The 15,661-nt window shown below is 56.3% G+C and overlaps 9 protein-coding genes across 9 annotated transcripts; 4 read left to right on the top strand and 5 right to left on the bottom strand.

The window, feature by feature from the left end:
- Nucleotides 1–55: 55 nt before the first annotated feature.
- F5144DRAFT_85292 (uncharacterized protein) lies at nt 56–729 on the bottom strand. The gene has a single exon (XM_066793479.1). The coding sequence runs from the start codon at nt 647–649 to the stop codon at nt 134–136; it is 516 nt and encodes a 171-aa protein (XP_066649711.1). The 5' UTR covers nt 650–729; the 3' UTR covers nt 56–133.
- Nucleotides 683–2,400, bottom strand: F5144DRAFT_504135 (uncharacterized protein). Its single transcript, XM_066786429.1, has 2 exons — nt 2,068–2,400; nt 683–1,997 (listed from the first exon to the last, which is right to left on the bottom strand). The coding sequence occupies exons 1-2, from the start codon at nt 2,308–2,310 to the stop codon at nt 810–812; spliced, it is 1,431 nt and encodes a 476-aa protein (XP_066649710.1). The 5' UTR covers nt 2,311–2,400; the 3' UTR covers nt 683–809.
- On the top strand, nt 2,381–4,491 carry F5144DRAFT_559319 (uncharacterized protein). The gene is made up of 3 exons (XM_066788135.1): nt 2,381–3,139; nt 3,194–3,310; nt 3,370–4,491. The coding sequence occupies exons 1-3, from the start codon at nt 2,754–2,756 to the stop codon at nt 4,379–4,381; spliced, it is 1,515 nt and encodes a 504-aa protein (XP_066649709.1). The 5' UTR covers nt 2,381–2,753; the 3' UTR covers nt 4,382–4,491.
- F5144DRAFT_589646 (uncharacterized protein) lies at nt 4,427–6,359 on the bottom strand (the record flags this gene model as incomplete). The annotated part of the gene is made up of 4 exons (XM_066790070.1): nt 4,427–4,669; nt 4,744–6,053; nt 6,189–6,254; nt 6,323–6,359. The coding sequence occupies 4 exons, from the start codon at nt 6,357–6,359 to the stop codon at nt 4,427–4,429; spliced, it is 1,656 nt and encodes a 551-aa protein (XP_066649708.1).
- Nucleotides 6,360–6,790: 431 nt separating this feature from the next.
- On the top strand, nt 6,791–9,050 carry F5144DRAFT_609162 (general substrate transporter; the record flags this gene model as incomplete). The annotated part of the gene is made up of 3 exons (XM_066791618.1): nt 6,791–6,934; nt 7,043–7,175; nt 7,268–9,050. The coding sequence occupies 3 exons, from the start codon at nt 6,791–6,793 to the stop codon at nt 8,587–8,589; spliced, it is 1,599 nt and encodes a 532-aa protein (XP_066649707.1). The 3' UTR covers nt 8,590–9,050.
- A 25-nt stretch (nt 9,051–9,075) lies between these two features.
- On the top strand, nt 9,076–10,422 carry F5144DRAFT_85247 (uncharacterized protein). Its single transcript, XM_066793478.1, has 2 exons — nt 9,076–9,706; nt 9,781–10,422. Exons 1-2 carry the CDS (start codon nt 9,320–9,322, stop codon nt 10,147–10,149), a joined length of 756 nt encoding a protein of 251 aa, XP_066649706.1. The 5' UTR covers nt 9,076–9,319; the 3' UTR covers nt 10,150–10,422.
- Nucleotides 10,423–10,694: 272 nt separating this feature from the next.
- On the bottom strand, nt 10,695–11,228 carry F5144DRAFT_479686 (uncharacterized protein; the record flags this gene model as incomplete). Its single annotated transcript, XM_066785182.1, has 1 exon — nt 10,695–11,228. One exon carries the CDS (start codon nt 11,226–11,228, stop codon nt 10,695–10,697), a length of 534 nt encoding a protein of 177 aa, XP_066649705.1.
- A 473-nt stretch (nt 11,229–11,701) lies between these two features.
- F5144DRAFT_479896 (major facilitator superfamily domain-containing protein) lies at nt 11,702–13,360 on the bottom strand (the record flags this gene model as incomplete). Its single annotated transcript, XM_066785199.1, has 1 exon — nt 11,702–13,360. The coding sequence occupies one exon, from the start codon at nt 13,358–13,360 to the stop codon at nt 11,702–11,704; it is 1,659 nt and encodes a 552-aa protein (XP_066649704.1).
- Nucleotides 13,361–14,867: 1,507 nt separating this feature from the next.
- Nucleotides 14,868–15,521, top strand: F5144DRAFT_544325 (uncharacterized protein; the record flags this gene model as incomplete). The annotated part of the gene is made up of 1 exon (XM_066787292.1): nt 14,868–15,521. The coding sequence occupies one exon, from the start codon at nt 14,868–14,870 to the stop codon at nt 15,519–15,521; it is 654 nt and encodes a 217-aa protein (XP_066649703.1).
- Nucleotides 15,522–15,661: the final 140 nt, after the last annotated feature.

The raw sequence follows: 15,661 nt of genomic DNA, 5'->3' as shown, positions 1-15,661 counted from the left end.
TTCCAGGGCTCTTTTCCAGCAGAATAAGCTGCTTCAATTAATATTTTCCTGCTCACCTTGTTGCCGTGTTGCCCTGCAATCTGCGTGGTCGTCGGTGAAGCTACCCGGTGAAGCTACCCGGGGGTACGCCATCTTATTGGCCCTTCTGAACCGGAGCTGGCCCCACAGCTGAATTTGGGGCCGGCACGGGCTGCAAGCCATGACTAACAGACCGTCCGTGCACCACCACTGCCAAGCCCAACTTCGAGACGCTCATCGTCAGAGGTAAGTTCCTCCAGGCAAAACAAGATGGCTCTCCTTCCATAATCTTTAGGATAATGACAGTAGAATCTTTACAGTATACAGGGGAAAACGACACGGCTTTTGATGTGGGGATTTGGTCCGTGCTTGAGCAGGCCATGGTTTTTCTCGGAAAAGGAACCTTTCGGAAGTACTCGTTCCTCGTACGTTCCTCCAGGCAAAAGGAACCTTTCGGAAGTACTCGTTCCTCGTACGTTCCTCCAGGCAAAAGGAACCTTTCGGAAGTACTCGTTCCTCGTACGTTCCTCCAGGCAAAGGAACCTTTCGGAAGTACTCGTTCCTCGTACGTTCCTCCAGGCAAAGGAACCTTTCGGAAGTATACTCGTTCCTCGTACGTTCCTCCAGGCATTCTTTTCTTTTCTTCTCTTTAGCTTTAGATTCACGTAATTGAGTGGGATCATTTGAGCCTTTGTGCCTCTATTCCTCGCTCGCTCGTCACAGTACCTATTTAACACCCACTACAATACAACTCAACCTACAATTACACCCTCCACCACACCCTCCACCCTCTACGGCGCCCACTCTATATAGGGTTTATCCACAATCATCTCCTTCACAGTCGGTAGCGCCCCTTCCCCTTCCCACCCATTCCCAAAAGCAACGCACATCCCCATCAGCTCTCGCCACTTTTTACCCGGCGCAACCTTACCCGAAATACAGTTCGGCGTCAACGAGTCGCTATTTACAGGGACGAGGGCAGCGCGGCCCAGCACAGCCTCGACGGCCTGCTGGGCAAAGCTGACGGCCTCCTTAGCGTCGGCGGGCACGCCCGTCTCGTCGAGCGAGCTGATACGCGCGCGCGGCAGTTCCCGCCGTAGGTAGGCCACGATCTCGGGGTTGTGCGCGCCGCCGCCGCACATGAAAATGTCGTCGATGCTGTCCGGGTCGATCCCGTAGTTGGGTAGGAAGGTCCGGTACTGGTGCACAATGTTTTCCGCTGTAATGCGCGTCACGGTTGCTACAGTGTCGTACGGGCTGCAGCCGGCCGCCTCGCATGCCGTGATGATCTCGTGGCATTCGTTGTCGCCGAAGACTTCGCGCCCCGTGGTCTTGGGTGGGTGGTGGTTGATGTAATCGTTGTTAGAGAGGAAGTCGTCGACAATGGCCTGATTGACGGTGCCTTGTGCGGCCCACCGCCCGTCCTTGTCGTACTCTTGCTCGCCGTTGGTATAGTGCCTCATGGCCGCGTCGATGAACATGTTGCCCGGCCCACAGTCCCAGTCAACCATGGCATCGACGCCGCCGTCGCGGTCGGCCGGGATCAGACAGAGGTTGGCGATGCCGCCGATGTTCTGGCACAGCCGCGTCCTGGTTGGATGGTGTAGCAATAGGCCGTCGATAAGTGCAACCAGCGGCGCGCCCTGACGGCCCACGGACTGCTCGGCCTGTCGGAAGTCGGTGACGGTTGTGATGCCTGTCTGAGCGGCGATGATGGTGCCTTCGCCCAGACAAAATGCCGAGCGTGTCTCGCCCTCCTTGGGCATGCTGAGGAGCCAGATGGTCTGGCCATGTGAGCCAATGAGGTCTATGCTGCCCATATCGATGTGGTGCTTGTCGCAAAACTCGCTCACGGCATCCCCGAACATCTGCCCGAGCTGGACGTTCAGTTGGGACATGGCACTCGGTGTTGTTCTGGTCTCGCGGAGCATCTTCAAGATGGGCTTCTTCATCCGCTGGGGTACGGGTATTTCGTCGTACTATCTCCGCCAAGGAGCACATTAGGGAATGTCCGACCACGGGCGCGACAAGAAAGAATGGTTTACATACCTTCAGAACCTCCATGTGAAGGGGAGCGGTCGGGGACTCTTGTCGGTACCGGACGAGTGCGCAGTCAATGCCATCCATGGCGGTACCGCTGTTCATTCCAAGCACCGTTAGGTCCAGCGACCCGTCGGGGCGCCTGTGGACGTCATTCCTTACATCTGCAGAACAGCCGTTGCCGTTTGTATGAGCCGCATTGGTGGTATGGCCGTTGAGGTCGGAGTGGTCCATATCTGGTAGGGAGCCCATTGAGGTCTTGTCTTCAGGGGCAGGGGGCGCTAGGGGGTTGTTGTTTGATCACTCTTTCTCGACACCTTTGCCGATGGTCATGGTTATATACTACCCCTGGGAAACCAATTCCCTAATTCCCGGGTCTCTTCTCAACCCCGCGTTTTGTTAACATGGACCGGATCCCCGCATCAGACATCGGGTGATCGGCCGAGAGTAACAACGGATGTCGTGCCGAGGCGGCCTCGAATCCGAACTGGTACCATCTCGAGACGAGACGCGTCGAGACATGATGCCAAGAGTCCAACGGCAGCTTCCTCGTCTCGATGGGCTTCGACACGAATTTCCTAATTTGGACAGGATACTACCCCATAGCGTGTAAGTGATCCACAGCTGCGGGCAGCGGTTGACCTTGTCTTCACGGGCTGGCTTCATCTGCATATCTGATATACAAGTTGAAATTGATGTTGCAATTTTCTCAAGCTCCTACTTCGAGGAGAACCATCACCGAACCGTCTACTTCTCTTGCTTGCAGTTGGTCCAGCCAGCCCGCAACTTCATTTCACGGACAACAGATTGGGCATTCCCGCCCATCCGATCAATCGCAACTCGCAAAGATGCCTTCTGCCACCCGCCCCGAGCCTCCAAGAGAGGTCTGGACCTCAGAAAAAGGCTCGATGGCCCGCGAAACGGCGACAACTAGGTGGCCAAAAATAGTGCAAAACATGGTGGACGACTTGGAGGAGTCATTCGGCCAGTCGGACAACAAGGAGCACATTGAGGAGGGACGCCGTATACAAGCCACCCTGAGAATCATCAAAGGCGAGATCATGCAGGACAACCAGCTGCAGTAGGTAGCACCCGGCAAGGCCTTGTTACGAAATCTGACCGGATGTATTATTAGTCCATTGAGTTCGGATGGCTGTCCCGATATCCAAACCTACAACGCACAACTCGAGTCTTTCAGCAACATAACCTGGCACAACTGCCCGTGGCTCTTTGCGGAATGCTATCTCTACAGGTATGCTGAATGTTCCCCTTCCTTGCTTGTCCTCACGGTCCAATTCTGACCACGGACAGATGTGTGCAAACACTCTTCGCCCGCTCCCAGTTCTGGCGCGACTACGACATCTTCGCGCGGCAGAAGCTCAGCGCCTTTATCGCCTCCCACACCGCCGTTCAAGAGCTCAGCGAGCGATACGTTTCGCTCACCGAAGCAACCGGCGCCCTCACCACAGCCAAAGCCACCAACGACACCGAAGCCGAGAGGCTGCTCTTCTCCGAGATGACCGAGGTGGCGCTCTGGGGCAACGCGACCGACCTGAGCCTGCTGAGCGCCCTCACCAGCAGCAGCCTTGACGACCTGCGCTCCCTGCAGGGGAGTGCCGCCATCCGCGAGGGCCAGGCCCGCATCGTCAGCAACGACGTGCCGGCGGCGTGGGACTATCTCCGATCCCACCGAGGCGCACCACAGCGCCGCGTCGACGTGGTCCTGGACAACGCGGGCTTCGAGCTGCTCACCGACCTGGTTTACGCGCTGTACCTGCTCGACGCCGGGCTTGCGTCAGCCGTTAGGCTGCATGTCAAGGCCATGCCGTGGTTCGTGTCGGACGTCACGCCGCGCGACATGGACGTGCTGTTGTCGGCCCTCGCTGATCCCGCCGTGTTCCCGGGCGCCGGCAATCCGAGCGTACAGGAGCTGGTTAAGAGGCTGCGCGCGTGCTGCGAGAGTGGCCTCGTCAGCGTGGCGGAACATGCGTTTTGGACGACGGGCTTCGACTTCCAGGCGTTGCCTGAGGTGGCGCCGGAGCTGCACCGAGATCTGTTGGATTCGGCTCTGGTCGTGTTCAAGGGTGATCTCAACTATAGGAAGCTGGTGCAAGACGCGAATTGGCCGCATACAACGTCGTTTAAGGACGCCATTGGGCCGCTGCGTGGGGGGTTGAAGATCCTGGCTTTGAGAACGAACAAGGCGGATGTGTGCGTAGGCCTGACGAAGGAGATGATGGACAGGGTTGAGGAGGAGGCGCCGGGAAAGGCGTGGGTGAGGAACGGGAGATACGCCGTCATTAGCTTTTCGGACGGTATTTGATGGGATGTAGTATAGACCATACATCGGAACTCCGGATTTCCGCCCTTATGGTTCCAGATGCAGTTCAGGAATTCCCCATTCCTTCTTGAGCGATGATATAATCCATGCCGTTGGCCAGGCGTGGTCGCGCTCGAGCTCTTCAAGCAGCTCCACCAAGCATGTCCTCTCGCGCGCATCATCCAACAGACCACCCCAGAGGAAGAGGCTGTGACACAGGGTTATTCTAGCCGGCACGTTGCCGGGCTCGCTCTTGCAGGACCCGCACATGCCACGGGCATGCGCCAAAATCTGCGCCTGGGGAGTAGAACGGTTAAGCTCAGGCCAGTTTTGCGAGACAGGGAAACCTGGAGTCTTGAACTCACATGTTCTGTTTGGAGCCCCCGCGCCTGAGCACTTCGGATGGCAAAACGCGGGACAGGCTTGTATAATATCAGCAGAATGCAGGCGAGGCTGTAGAAGCCGAAGGCAACGGCGTGCCAATCGGCGGTGAAATAGTATTCGGGAAAAGGGCTCTCCTCAGACCACCCATCGCTCTCCCAGATCGGGTCGAAGCTAGGCGGCCGAGACCTGGCCCAGTCCTCCACCGCCTCGTTCAGCTCTTGCCACCGTGGCATCCTGGTGCTGTGGTCTTGGGCATCCGGGCCGAAGCAGAACTGGACAATGGTGGCACAGATCCATGTCATGGTGTTGGCCCACGCCGTTTCGCATCGGAGGGTGTCGTTAGGTCTGAGGGCGGTGGGAATGGGGAGCAGAGTGAGGGAAAAGTCCACATTGGGCGCCTGCTGGTTGATGCACGCGTTGTACAGACACTGGCGCATGTAGACCCAGAATGCCGCGTCGCGCAGTCCGGGGGCGGATGGGTCAACGCGGGGCCCCTGACAGGCCCGGAGGAGGGCGCTGCAGCCGGCCAAGTGCCGCTCCTGATCACTCCCGTTGCCGAGAGCTGTCAGCTGCTCGAAGACGCGGAGGATGACAATGGCGCAGAGTAGTACATCGTCATCCATCACTCGATCCGAGCCCAAGAGCACGATGAGCATGGTGATGCAGCGCTCGTGCGCCAAGTTCGCGGCCTCGACGTGTCCCATGTGCCTGGCGGCAAACGACATTACGGCCTCCAACAAGACCGGGTGGGTCCTGGCGAGCGCGGGTATCTTGAGTGTAAACTGCCGCGACGCGTCGGTGCAGTCCAGCCACCGGCCGAGGTGTACCGAGTAGTGGTGCAGCAGAGCTGCCTCATGACGAACTAGCATTTTTGGAGCAGGGTTTGGCGGGATTACCGGCACCGGGTCCACCACTGACGGCCATGGACTTGAGACGAAGAAGTCCGGAGAGGCGGGTTGCGGGTGGACCAGCTGGGCGATAGAAATCATGGGGGCGCCAGTAAACGGCTGCGAGGCCACCACCTGCCCAAGGGTCCGCCCGTCGCCCATGGCATTGGCCTGTTCTTCGCGGAGCCTATGGTCATGTCTGTCCTCATGCTGGGTCAGGGATGAAGGGCTGCTTCCGCTAGTGTTACTGCTGCTCCCCGGCGTCTTGGATTTGGACCGAGGCGCGTGGGCATGCCTCCTCATGTCATGGAAGCGGATTGGTACCTCCTCATGCTCTGCCTGCCGACAGTTGCGATTGGACTTTTGGCAATTGCCGCAGATCGGCCGTGTTTCATCGCCTAATACTTGTCAGCGACAGACAAAGGGCTGGAAAGGTCCTGGCAGACCAACATTTGACATGTCTTGACCGGCAGGTCAGACTAGACTCGAGAGGGTTAGTAATCCCGGCTGCAGGTTCGCGATCCGGGGCAGGATGGTACCAACCAGCCGTTTCGCGAGCGTAGGTTCCCCATGGGGAAGCAAGGTAAGCAGGCGTGCGGACAGAACTCGTCTCGAGACTCGAGTCGAGTGGGAGGCAGAGTCGTTATACCCGTGGGTCCACAGCACTAGTTACATGCCCGGCAATAACACTCCGTGCGTGTGATCAGCATGTTGGCCCCTTCAATGCCGTGGATGGAGCTGTGGCAAAAATGTGGAGGGAAATCTCCAAGTTGCCGACAACTAGACTCGAATGGGAAAGTCGAGACGAGGCGTCGACACGAGACCCCACAACGGTTCCTCAGTCCTTAGTCCTATCTCCGAAACTTGGCCTGCCAGGTTCGTGATCCATTCCGCCGGTACTAGAGTGGCCCAGGCCCGCGGCTGTGGAACTTCCCCGCGTGGATATCGCGTGGACGTGGGCGTTCCCCAGATTTTCACTTCTCCGGGGCCGTAGACACGGTGACCAAGATTCAAAACATGCATATATAGAGATGCAACTCTCCACTATCTCCAACAACATTCATCCTTCACCTAAGAACACTTCCCGGCTTCGACACCTTTCTCTTTGCCGTCGGAATCCGCTTCCGTTCCAATCTCCACCATGCTCCCGAACCGCGAGTACTGGAAGACCCTCCCAGGGCCGAGGCTGCTCAACCTGATCATCGCCGTCTCTGCCCTAGCCATTGCTTATGAAGGCATGAGCCAAGGCGTAATGGGTGCCGTTAATGTGGCGCCCGAATATGGTGTAAGTCTTTGCCTACTCCGTACCGACATCCAACCCGGAAACCGGTCCAAGGTAGCTGGTTAATCCACAGGGCGTACATGTAACTAAGTAGGTACTTTTTGTTCACAGAGACGCATGGGCTTTGCCGACGAGCATGGCAAGGTCATCAACCCATCGCTTCAGGGCGGCATTGTCTCCATTTACTACGCGGGCTCGCTCCTGGGGGCCTTCTGGGCTGGTCATTTCTCCGACAAACATGGACGTACGTCTTCCATACCTACGTTTCTCTCCCCGACCTCCGGGACGTGTTCGAAGCACAGATCGACCCCAACGATAACTAACAGATGCGTACAGGAATCAAGGGTCTCTGGCTAGCCATCTTCTGGTGCACGCTCGGTGTCGTCCTCCAGACTTCCGCCGTCAACCTTGCCCACATGCTGGTCGCGCGACTTTGTGCGGGTTGCGGCGTTGCTTTCATCATCGTCATTGCCCCAGCATGGACGGCCGAACTGTCACCCGCAGCGCACCGCGGCAAGAATATCGCCCTGACCTTCCTCGCAAACTTCTCCGGCATCAGTTTGTCCGCTTGGGTGGGCTTCGGAACATCCTTCACCGAGCTCGGGGGCGGCGCCTTCCGGTGGAGATTCTGTTTTGCTTCCCAGGCCATCCCTCTCGTCCTGCTCCTTATCGGGTCCCTCTTGATCCCCGAGTCGCCGCGGTGGCTCATCAAGGTCGGCCGCCGCGAGGAAGCCCGTCAGATCATCATCAAGCTCCTGGGGAACGACGACCCGAACCACCCCGACGCGCAACGTGAATTCCGGGAGATGGTTACCGTCATCGAGATGGATAAGGAGGCCGACAGCATGAACTATGTCCAGATGTTCCTCGGCATTGGTTCGGGCGACATCCACATCGGCCGTCGCATTCAGCTGGCCTTTTGGCTGCAGGTACTGATGCAGTACGGAACCGGCATCGCCGCCGTCGTCATCTACTCGGGTACCATCTTCCGCACGGCGGGCTTCGACGACCTCAAGTCCAACTGGCTCTCGGCCCTGATGAACATGGTTGGCATCCTCGGCACTGCCATTGCTGCCTTCACGCTGGACCGTGTCGGCCGGAGGCGCACTCTCTACTGGGGTGCCGTCGTGCTCAGCATCGTCCTCTTTGCCATCGGCGGCCTCAGCCGCGGTGCCCTCAACCACCCGGACCAGAAGGAGCAGTTCGGCACCGCAGCGGCTGCCATGGTGTTTGTCTACGTGCTCGTATTCAGCTCGTCTTGGCTGATGATTCCTTTCATCTACCCGACTGAGATTTTTCCCACCTGGCTCCGTGCCAAGGGCAACGCTTTCGGCGTCGCCGGCTGGGCTATTGGGTTCGGCGGTGGCTCACTGCTCGTGCCTATCATGTTCGCCGGCATCGGCGAGAACACCTTCCACGTCTTCGGTGCCGCTATGTTAGTCTACATCCCCATCATCTACTGTTTCTTCCCCGAAACCGCCGGCCGCACGCTCGAGGCCATGGACTTCCTGTTTGCGAGCAAAAGTCCCTTCACCTGGCACGAGGAAGCCGAGTTCAGGAAGCGTATCGCCGAGTTGGAGAACCGTGTGCAGGGTCACGGCAAGGAGATGGATTCGTCGGAAGAGAAGTGCAGCGCTTTGAACGTAGATGTAGTTTAAGTCTCGCGTCCCAGGGTCAAGCACATCGGAGCCCTCTATATGCTAATAACCGTCCGTCCATCGTTTGTGGTTTGCCTTTAGGGTGTTCCTATGTCCCATCAGAGAACGAGCCAGTTTAATGCCTGCATCACGTACCTCAAGAGCCACCACACGAGTGCGAATTGATCGATCGAGAACCCTGGCGAGAAGGCCCTCAGCAGCACACACAATGCCTTTCCATCAAATAAAGACTGGAAGCTCCCTGGCACGTTTTTCATGGACCGAATTGGCCCAATGCCTGACACCATCAGCAGCGGGGCCTGGAAAGCGCCAGCTGAAATGATGGCATTTTTGCGTGTCCTAATCGTGTACTCCGGTCCGTGTATTCATCGATTTGACGTAATGTTACACTATAGGGAGGTAATTACCGGGTTTTAGAGTATCCCGGTTGGTAGAGCCGGTGGGACGGAGTTGTTTTCGGAATTTTGAGGGAGTGCCCGTGTGATACAAGAAGATGGGGCCGGAAATATCTTGTCAATCATGAATAATCACGGAGTTAAGGTTCGCCACATCCGTTGACTCCCCTCCCCACAGTACATTTTAAGAAGAGCAAGTTGGCTCGCCAAAGGTGCCTCTCTCTTTGTTTCCCGACGCCAACAGGCACGCGACGCTCAAGCTTTTCGCAGACTTGCACATCCTTCTCACCAACGGCCAAGCACCCGCTCCAACTCACCAAACTCACTTTTTAAACATGGCTTCTCTCGGCTCATCTCTTAGCGGCAAAGTCGCCATTATCACCGGAGCCTCCAAAGGCATCGGCAAAGCGTCCGCGCTGGCCCTAGCCCGCCTCGGTGCCACAGTGGTCATCAACTACTCATCTGACGAGAAGGCGGCCAACCAGACCCTCGCCGAGGTGCAAAGCCTCAACAGCGGCGAGGCTCGTCTCATACGCGCCGATGTGAGTACCATTGACGGCGTGCAGTCGCTCATCAGGCAAACCGTCGACGCGTACTCGAAAGTCGATATCTTGGTGCCCAACGCCGGCCTCCTGATGATGAAGGATCTTGAGCACACCACCGAGGCCGACTTCGACCGTACGTTTGCCTTGAATGTGAAGGGTCCTTATTTCTTGGCTCAGGTAAGCAAATCCTCTAGCCAACTCTTTACCTCCCTTTTCCCCAGTGTCGACTCAACCGCTGATAACAATAACAGGCTGCCGCTCCGCACATGGCCCCTGGCTCGCACATCATTTTCTTATCGACCACATTGTGTACCGCCTCCACCGTTATGCCAGGGTACTTGCTTTACAATAGCACCAAGGGAGCTATCGAGCAGATGACGCGCGTGATGAATAAGGACCTCGGTCGCAAAGGCATCTTTGTTAATGCTGTCGCCCCGGGCCCCACAGGCACGGAGCTCTTCTACCACGGCAAGAGCGAGGAGCTGCTCAAGACCATCGCCAGCTGGAATCCCCAGGGACGTATCGGAGAACCCGAAGAGGTGGCTGAAGTCATTGCTTTCTTAGCTACCTCGTCTTGGGTGTCGGGCCAAGTGGTGCGTGTTAATGGGGGTATGGCGTGAGGGATGAGTCTAGTGTTTTATGTTGCCCTTGAAAGCTCTCTTAGGTCTAGTCCTTACTTAGCAGGCTTGGTCATGGGGAATAGGTGGCCTGCAGCACCAACCTGTGGACTCTCAAGTAGGAGACATGTGTGGGGCTGTCGAGATCGGCCAGGGTTACAAAAGCAGGTAGTCATAGGAACGAGTTCCTATGCCTCTTCAGTGGTATGCAGGGTGTCAACAAGCTATACCTCGCTGTAGAAATGTCCAAGTGTTTCAGAGAGCTCCTCGGCAATGCGGGAAGTCTCAAGTGCCCGTGCGGCGATGACAAGGCTCTCAACAATCGGGGCGGGCAATAGCTGCGATAAAGCGGGTTCGGCGAGCGGGCGTTTCAGGGACCGCTCGCGGTCATCGAGTGCCTTAGACGCCAGAACCGAGGCCCGGCCGGCCACAGGTTCGACTTCAAGTGTTATGGGATCGACTGCCGAAAAGCCGGCCTTTCGCAATGCCGAGTACCACGTCGAGGGTGATGCGGTAGGAGGCAGTTCCCTACCATCATCTACTACCAACTACCATCCCGGTAGACCACCGAACATCATGCTGCACCGCAGCACCACCGGGCTTGTGAGCTCCAGCACTAGGAGATACCCACCTGGTGATAACTGCCTCGTGTTTTGCAGTGTGTTCTCGAGCGACGGCGTCGTGAAGAGAACATTGGACGCGATGATCACATCGTACCAGTGAGTCGAAGTCTTAGCTCGATGGTAGCTTTTCGATATCGAGAGAGTCTCGAAGGCCATATTCTCTCCGTAGGTCGAGAACAGCCTCTCGGCATTGGCAAAAAGGCAACGACGATATCTGTAAAAGGGTACGACGATATCTGTAAAAGGGTACGACGATATTCTACCCAAGATGGCCTCAAGCATAGTTTCCGTTGCACCACCGGTACCCGCGCCGATTTGGAAGATGAGGGCGTGAGGATAACGGTATGTGATCTGCTTGATATCATCAAGACGTAAGCTGACACAACCCACAAGTCGCCAAGAATACAAGAGGGGCCCAGGCCCGGTGTGGAGGTGATACGGCAGATGAGGCCTTGCCATGATGGGCATGCCTGAGATTAAGGAAACCAGTGTAGGAGCCAGCTCCAACATGCATATAATGATGTCCCAGGTGCCGCTAGTTTGTAGCAGAACCGAGGAGTGGATTAGGCAGGGATGCGTCCGCCATGCAGAGTAGGCACTGGGCTACGGCTCAAGGCATGGTATACCGAGAACTCGGGAAGCGTAGCCACTGTGCCGAAACATGGAGCAAGGCGGGTATGAAATAATATGTTTCCCCAAATTGTCCCGGCCCATGTTTGGACATCACGGCCTATGACGGGCAGGTCTACCTACATGGCGACGTCGGCCCTGGTACCAGGGGTCTGGCTTCAAGGTTGCGTGCGTCCTTCATGGTCACTTGAGCGAGTTGGTTCTCAAAAAGTTTCATGTTCATATTAATGCATTCCCCGCCAACGCCTATTACTTTTTGTTGTTTTAAGACCACCTATTTTGCTATCCATGTCATCCATTCCTCATCTGCGGTCTCTCAACCCAAAATCGCTGTCCAGGTCCCTCCGTAGTCGGACCTGACGTTCCAAAAACACAGTAAGAAACCCCAATACTGCCACAGCCAAAAATATAACCCAAACAAGCTTGAAGCTTGCTGTGAAAGCACCGATGATCTGTTCCCTCACTGGCTCATCAAACGTTGAAATGAAGGTTGCTGATGCATGTTCATATGCCTGCCCGTCACCCAACTCGCCCCTGGCGAGTGCGTCGTCGATGGAATGGAGGGCGGCCGAGAACTGCGCATTAAAAACAGAGTTGGGAATAGCAACACCAAGCAGAGATCCAAGCCCACGCAGAAATGCCCACGACCCGGTAGCAGCCGCGTTTTCCTTGTCCGTGAGCTCAACGAGGACGGTTGGGAGGGTTGTGGAGACGATGACCCCTGAGCCGATCCCAACTAACAAGGACATAAAGATCCACAGACCCACAGACCGAGAGTTCTCGAACGTTATGCAAGGTAGTATTCCGGCGATCATAAGCACGAAGCCCACCAAATGCATCAAGCGGTACTTCCCGAACCGCGCGAGCAACGGCCCTCCAACGGCTGCGAGAATGACGACGGCGAGGCTGCATGGAAGGATGAGAATGCCGGATTGCGACGGCGATGCCCCGAGTACTGCCTGGAAAAAAGGTGGCAGATAAAACTGAAACCCGTACGTGATGAAGCCGTGGACCGCAGTGATGGCCAGAGCGGCGATCGTTGTTCGGTTGGAAAAGACATGCGGCGCCATGATGGGGCGTGCACATCGCCGAGATCGTTGCCAGAAAATAAACGCCACGGTGCCGGCGAAACCGCCTGCTAGGGATGCCACGATGGTTGGATGAGACCACGAGTACACGGTACCGGCCAGGCTCAAACCGCAAAGAATCAAGACGACGGCGGTTGTGAGGAGACTGATTCCCACAAAATCGACCTGGCCGATCTGCTGGAGCGCTGTGAGTCCCCTCCATGAGTGCCCGCTGTTGAGCTGGAGCCAGAACCACATTAGAACAAGCGCGATGATGCAAATGGGTAAATTGACGCCAAAACACCATCGCCAGTTTGTCTGGGCGAACACCCCGCCCAAGAGCGGCCCGACGGTGGTCCCCAAGGCATAGACGGCGGCTTTGATGGCCACGTAATGCCCTCTTTTCTTCAGGGGAATGATGTCACAGAGAATCAGCTCGGCAAAGAGGTCAATCCCCCCTGAACCTATCCCCTGGATGATGCGTCCGAATACCAACACCGCGCAGTTGTTGGCATAGCCTGCGATGGCGCTGCCGGCACCGAAGATCACGACTGCTATCATCATTAAATGCCTCCGGCCCCAGATGTCGGCCAACTGCCCAAACAATGGCTGGAAAATAATCGAGGCCAGGAGAAAAGCGGTTGCCACCCAGGATGAGTTTGGGCCAAGACTGAGGGATCGTGATATTGTCGGAAGCGCCGTACTAACCACGCTACCCTCGAATGCCGAGAGAAGAATAGGAATACAAAGGCCAGTAAAGCACCTCCAAAATCCCGAGCCCCTGGCCCATTCCTCCGCCTTCGCTGCTTTCTCCGTCGACTCTTTCCCATCTAAGCACTGGAGTGTTGCTGACGATGAGGATGAGGATATCGTGGCTTCGCATAGAGAGGGCATGGTCTCGAGGCGAGGGCTCATGACGAAGGTATCGTCCCCAGTCTCCGCATCCCGTGGCGTTGGTGATTTGGTGCCCATTGCAGCAGGCTCAAAGAGGGCGTGTTCCTCGCTCGGGTGATGAGAGGGGCTGTCGGGAACGAGAGGAATAAAAGTTGTCAAGGGCTCTCGCCTTGTAAACTATGATAACCCAGATAACTAGGTCTGAACCAGGTTAAGGCATTGCGAGGTTTAGAATAACTAGCCGCCTTCTCTTTAAATGCTTAGCATCTCGATATGGTGTTTGATGTCATACTCTGCGCTGATCTGGTCTCGTACAGCATTCTCAACACAAATTCCATCTCAGACATGCCAGTGCCGTAAGACACTTGCTCCAGACCTCGATCGCGTCGCATTCCTATGTTTCATGTCTGAAGCCCACGTCATTTGACCTCTCCTTCCGCAACAACACCAACCCCGCAGTCAAGACGGAGGAGCATTGGCGAACGTGAATGGGTGCCCTCTTGACCTTTCCTCCTCCGTGCCAAGATCGTTGTGTTTCATGACCAAATCCCCCTCATGTACAAGGGCAATCCGACTTCCACAGGATGGATCGTGTATCCCGCCAAATCAGGGTTCGGGCCCGGTTTGTCGACATGCTGAGCTCGGACTTCTTGTAATTTCCTGTGCTGGGGTCTCGCTGTGTGTGCACAAAAAGGCCATTTGGTAATTCAAGGGGCCCGGTCAGTTTTCACCCCTGACATGTGGCTAAGGCCTAGCCAAATGTAGGAGTCCTCCTAGCCAAGAATAATACGTGGGCCGTTACACGAGCGCCGCTGTCATTTATGTTGCCAGAGCCCTGGGACAGGGACGCCCTTCGATTTGTTCCAACAATCTCTGATGGAGTCTGATTAAGCTGACCTGTCGTCTGGTGGTTGTCTGTCAACCCAGAATCTTTTCTGGAAAGGATCGCCTGTCATAACGCCACGCTCTGCAAAAACTTTCCCTTTTTAAAGCAATCCTTTATTAATACGAGCTGGGCGCCCAACCATTCTGACACGTTGACTAGGTTGTTGTGTCAATTCGGGAATGTTGTCATCCCGAGTCCCGTTTATCAAGTTGTGTCCAAGACCCTCAACCAGCACCAAACAGCTGGGCAACCATCTTGGCACTGCATATTCTCCATCTTAGGCTATACGGAAGGTCACCAGCGAATACAACGCGCCACATAAAGTTGCGTTTGTGTTTCTAAATCTGGAACATCTTCCGTCTTTACCCTGGAAATTAGGAATGGTGGCTTAGGGTCTGTTGAGCTTTGTCCATTCCTAGCGAGTCATGATGACCTCCGGTCACCGGCCTGGTCCAGTCAGGAAATGGGACAGGAATCCGAACCAAGGGGCGGTGACCCAATCCACGTATTTAGCATGCCAAAGCCTCCCCTCCATCTCCCTGTGTTTCTAGCCAGTCTTTCTCACAAGAAAACAAATCCTCATTCTTTCGACAAGACTTTCAAGCAATCAACGTCGTCAACATGGCAGTCCTCTCTTCTCTCCCCCGAGCTCTGCTCCTGGCCTTCTTGGTCACCGCCGGGGTTCACGGCAACCCGGTCGACCTCGGCTCCGGTAACGCAATCACTTGTGCTTCAGTCCGGTGCATGGCTGGCACCGCCTGCCTGGAAATCGACGGCAGGCCCCAGTGCGTCCCTATCAAGGATGCCAAGTGTGGAAACACGGTGTGCGAGGCCGGCACGGTCTGCTGCAACTCGTCCTGCAGCCTTTGCGTCAAGCCCGGCATGGCGTGCACTGCCCATATCTGCCCGCCCGTCACCATCACGCCTCGCGAGGAAACACAGTGTGGGCCGGCTACCTGCAAGGACGGTCAAGAGTGCTGCAACCCTAGCTGCGGCATCTGCGTTGAACCTGGAAAGGGCTGCACAAAGCAATTTTGTACCTCGGGGGGTGAACAGTGCGGCAAGACTGTGTGCCCTGCCGGTCTCCAGTGCTGCAACTCGAGCTGTGGAGTCTGCACCAAGCCTGGGGAGGCTTGTACGATGCAGCTCTGCGGCGAGGAACCCGGCGAGAAGTGTGGCAAGACCGTCTGCCCGGTCGGCCTGACGTGCTGCAACTCGAGCTGTGGTATCTGCGCCCCTCCCGGTGGTGCCTGTACCCAGCAGTTCTGTCTCTAAGGGACCATGTGTATGTGTTGGCTCGAGCTGTTATACACAAGGGTAAAAAGCAAAGGGGGGTTCTAGACCGTGTGATGTGGGACATGTACATACGTGGGCAAGAGAGGCGGTGGGAGGAACATGTTCAGGGGTAGTTCATT

The sequence above is a fragment of the Chaetomium tenue genome, assembly GCF_020726465.1.
Source record: "Chaetomium tenue strain MPI-SDFR-AT-0079 chromosome Unknown F5144scaffold_1, whole genome shotgun sequence".
Lineage (NCBI taxonomy): Eukaryota > Fungi > Ascomycota > Sordariomycetes > Sordariales > Chaetomiaceae > Chaetomium > Chaetomium tenue.
The sequence above is the reverse complement of the archived record's forward strand: the minus strand, read 5'-3'. Positions and strand labels throughout refer to the sequence as shown.

Excerpts from the sequence above, each read along its gene's own strand:
- F5144DRAFT_85292 (XM_066793479.1), bottom strand. The coding sequence starts at position 649 with ATGCCTGGAGGAACGTACGAGGAACGAGTATACTTCCGAAAGGTTCCT.
- F5144DRAFT_504135 (XM_066786429.1), bottom strand. The coding sequence starts at position 2,310 with ATGGGCTCCCTACCAGATATGGACCACTCCGACCTCAACGGCCATACC. Across the intron at positions 1,998-2,067 it reads TTCACATGGAGGTTCTGAAG|TACGACGAAATACCCGTACC; the intron begins GTATGTAAACCA and ends TGGCGGAGATAG.
- F5144DRAFT_559319 (XM_066788135.1), top strand. The coding sequence starts at position 2,754 with ATGTTGCAATTTTCTCAAGCTCCTACTTCGAGGAGAACCATCACCGAA. Across the intron at positions 3,140-3,193 it reads ATGCAGGACAACCAGCTGCA|TCCATTGAGTTCGGATGGCT; the intron begins GTAGGTAGCACC and ends ATGTATTATTAG. Across the intron at positions 3,311-3,369 it reads GCGGAATGCTATCTCTACAG|ATGTGTGCAAACACTCTTCG; the intron begins GTATGCTGAATG and ends GACCACGGACAG.
- F5144DRAFT_85247 (XM_066793478.1), top strand. The coding sequence starts at position 9,320 with ATGGCTTCTCTCGGCTCATCTCTTAGCGGCAAAGTCGCCATTATCACC. Across the intron at positions 9,707-9,780 it reads GTCCTTATTTCTTGGCTCAG|GCTGCCGCTCCGCACATGGC; the intron begins GTAAGCAAATCC and ends TAACAATAACAG.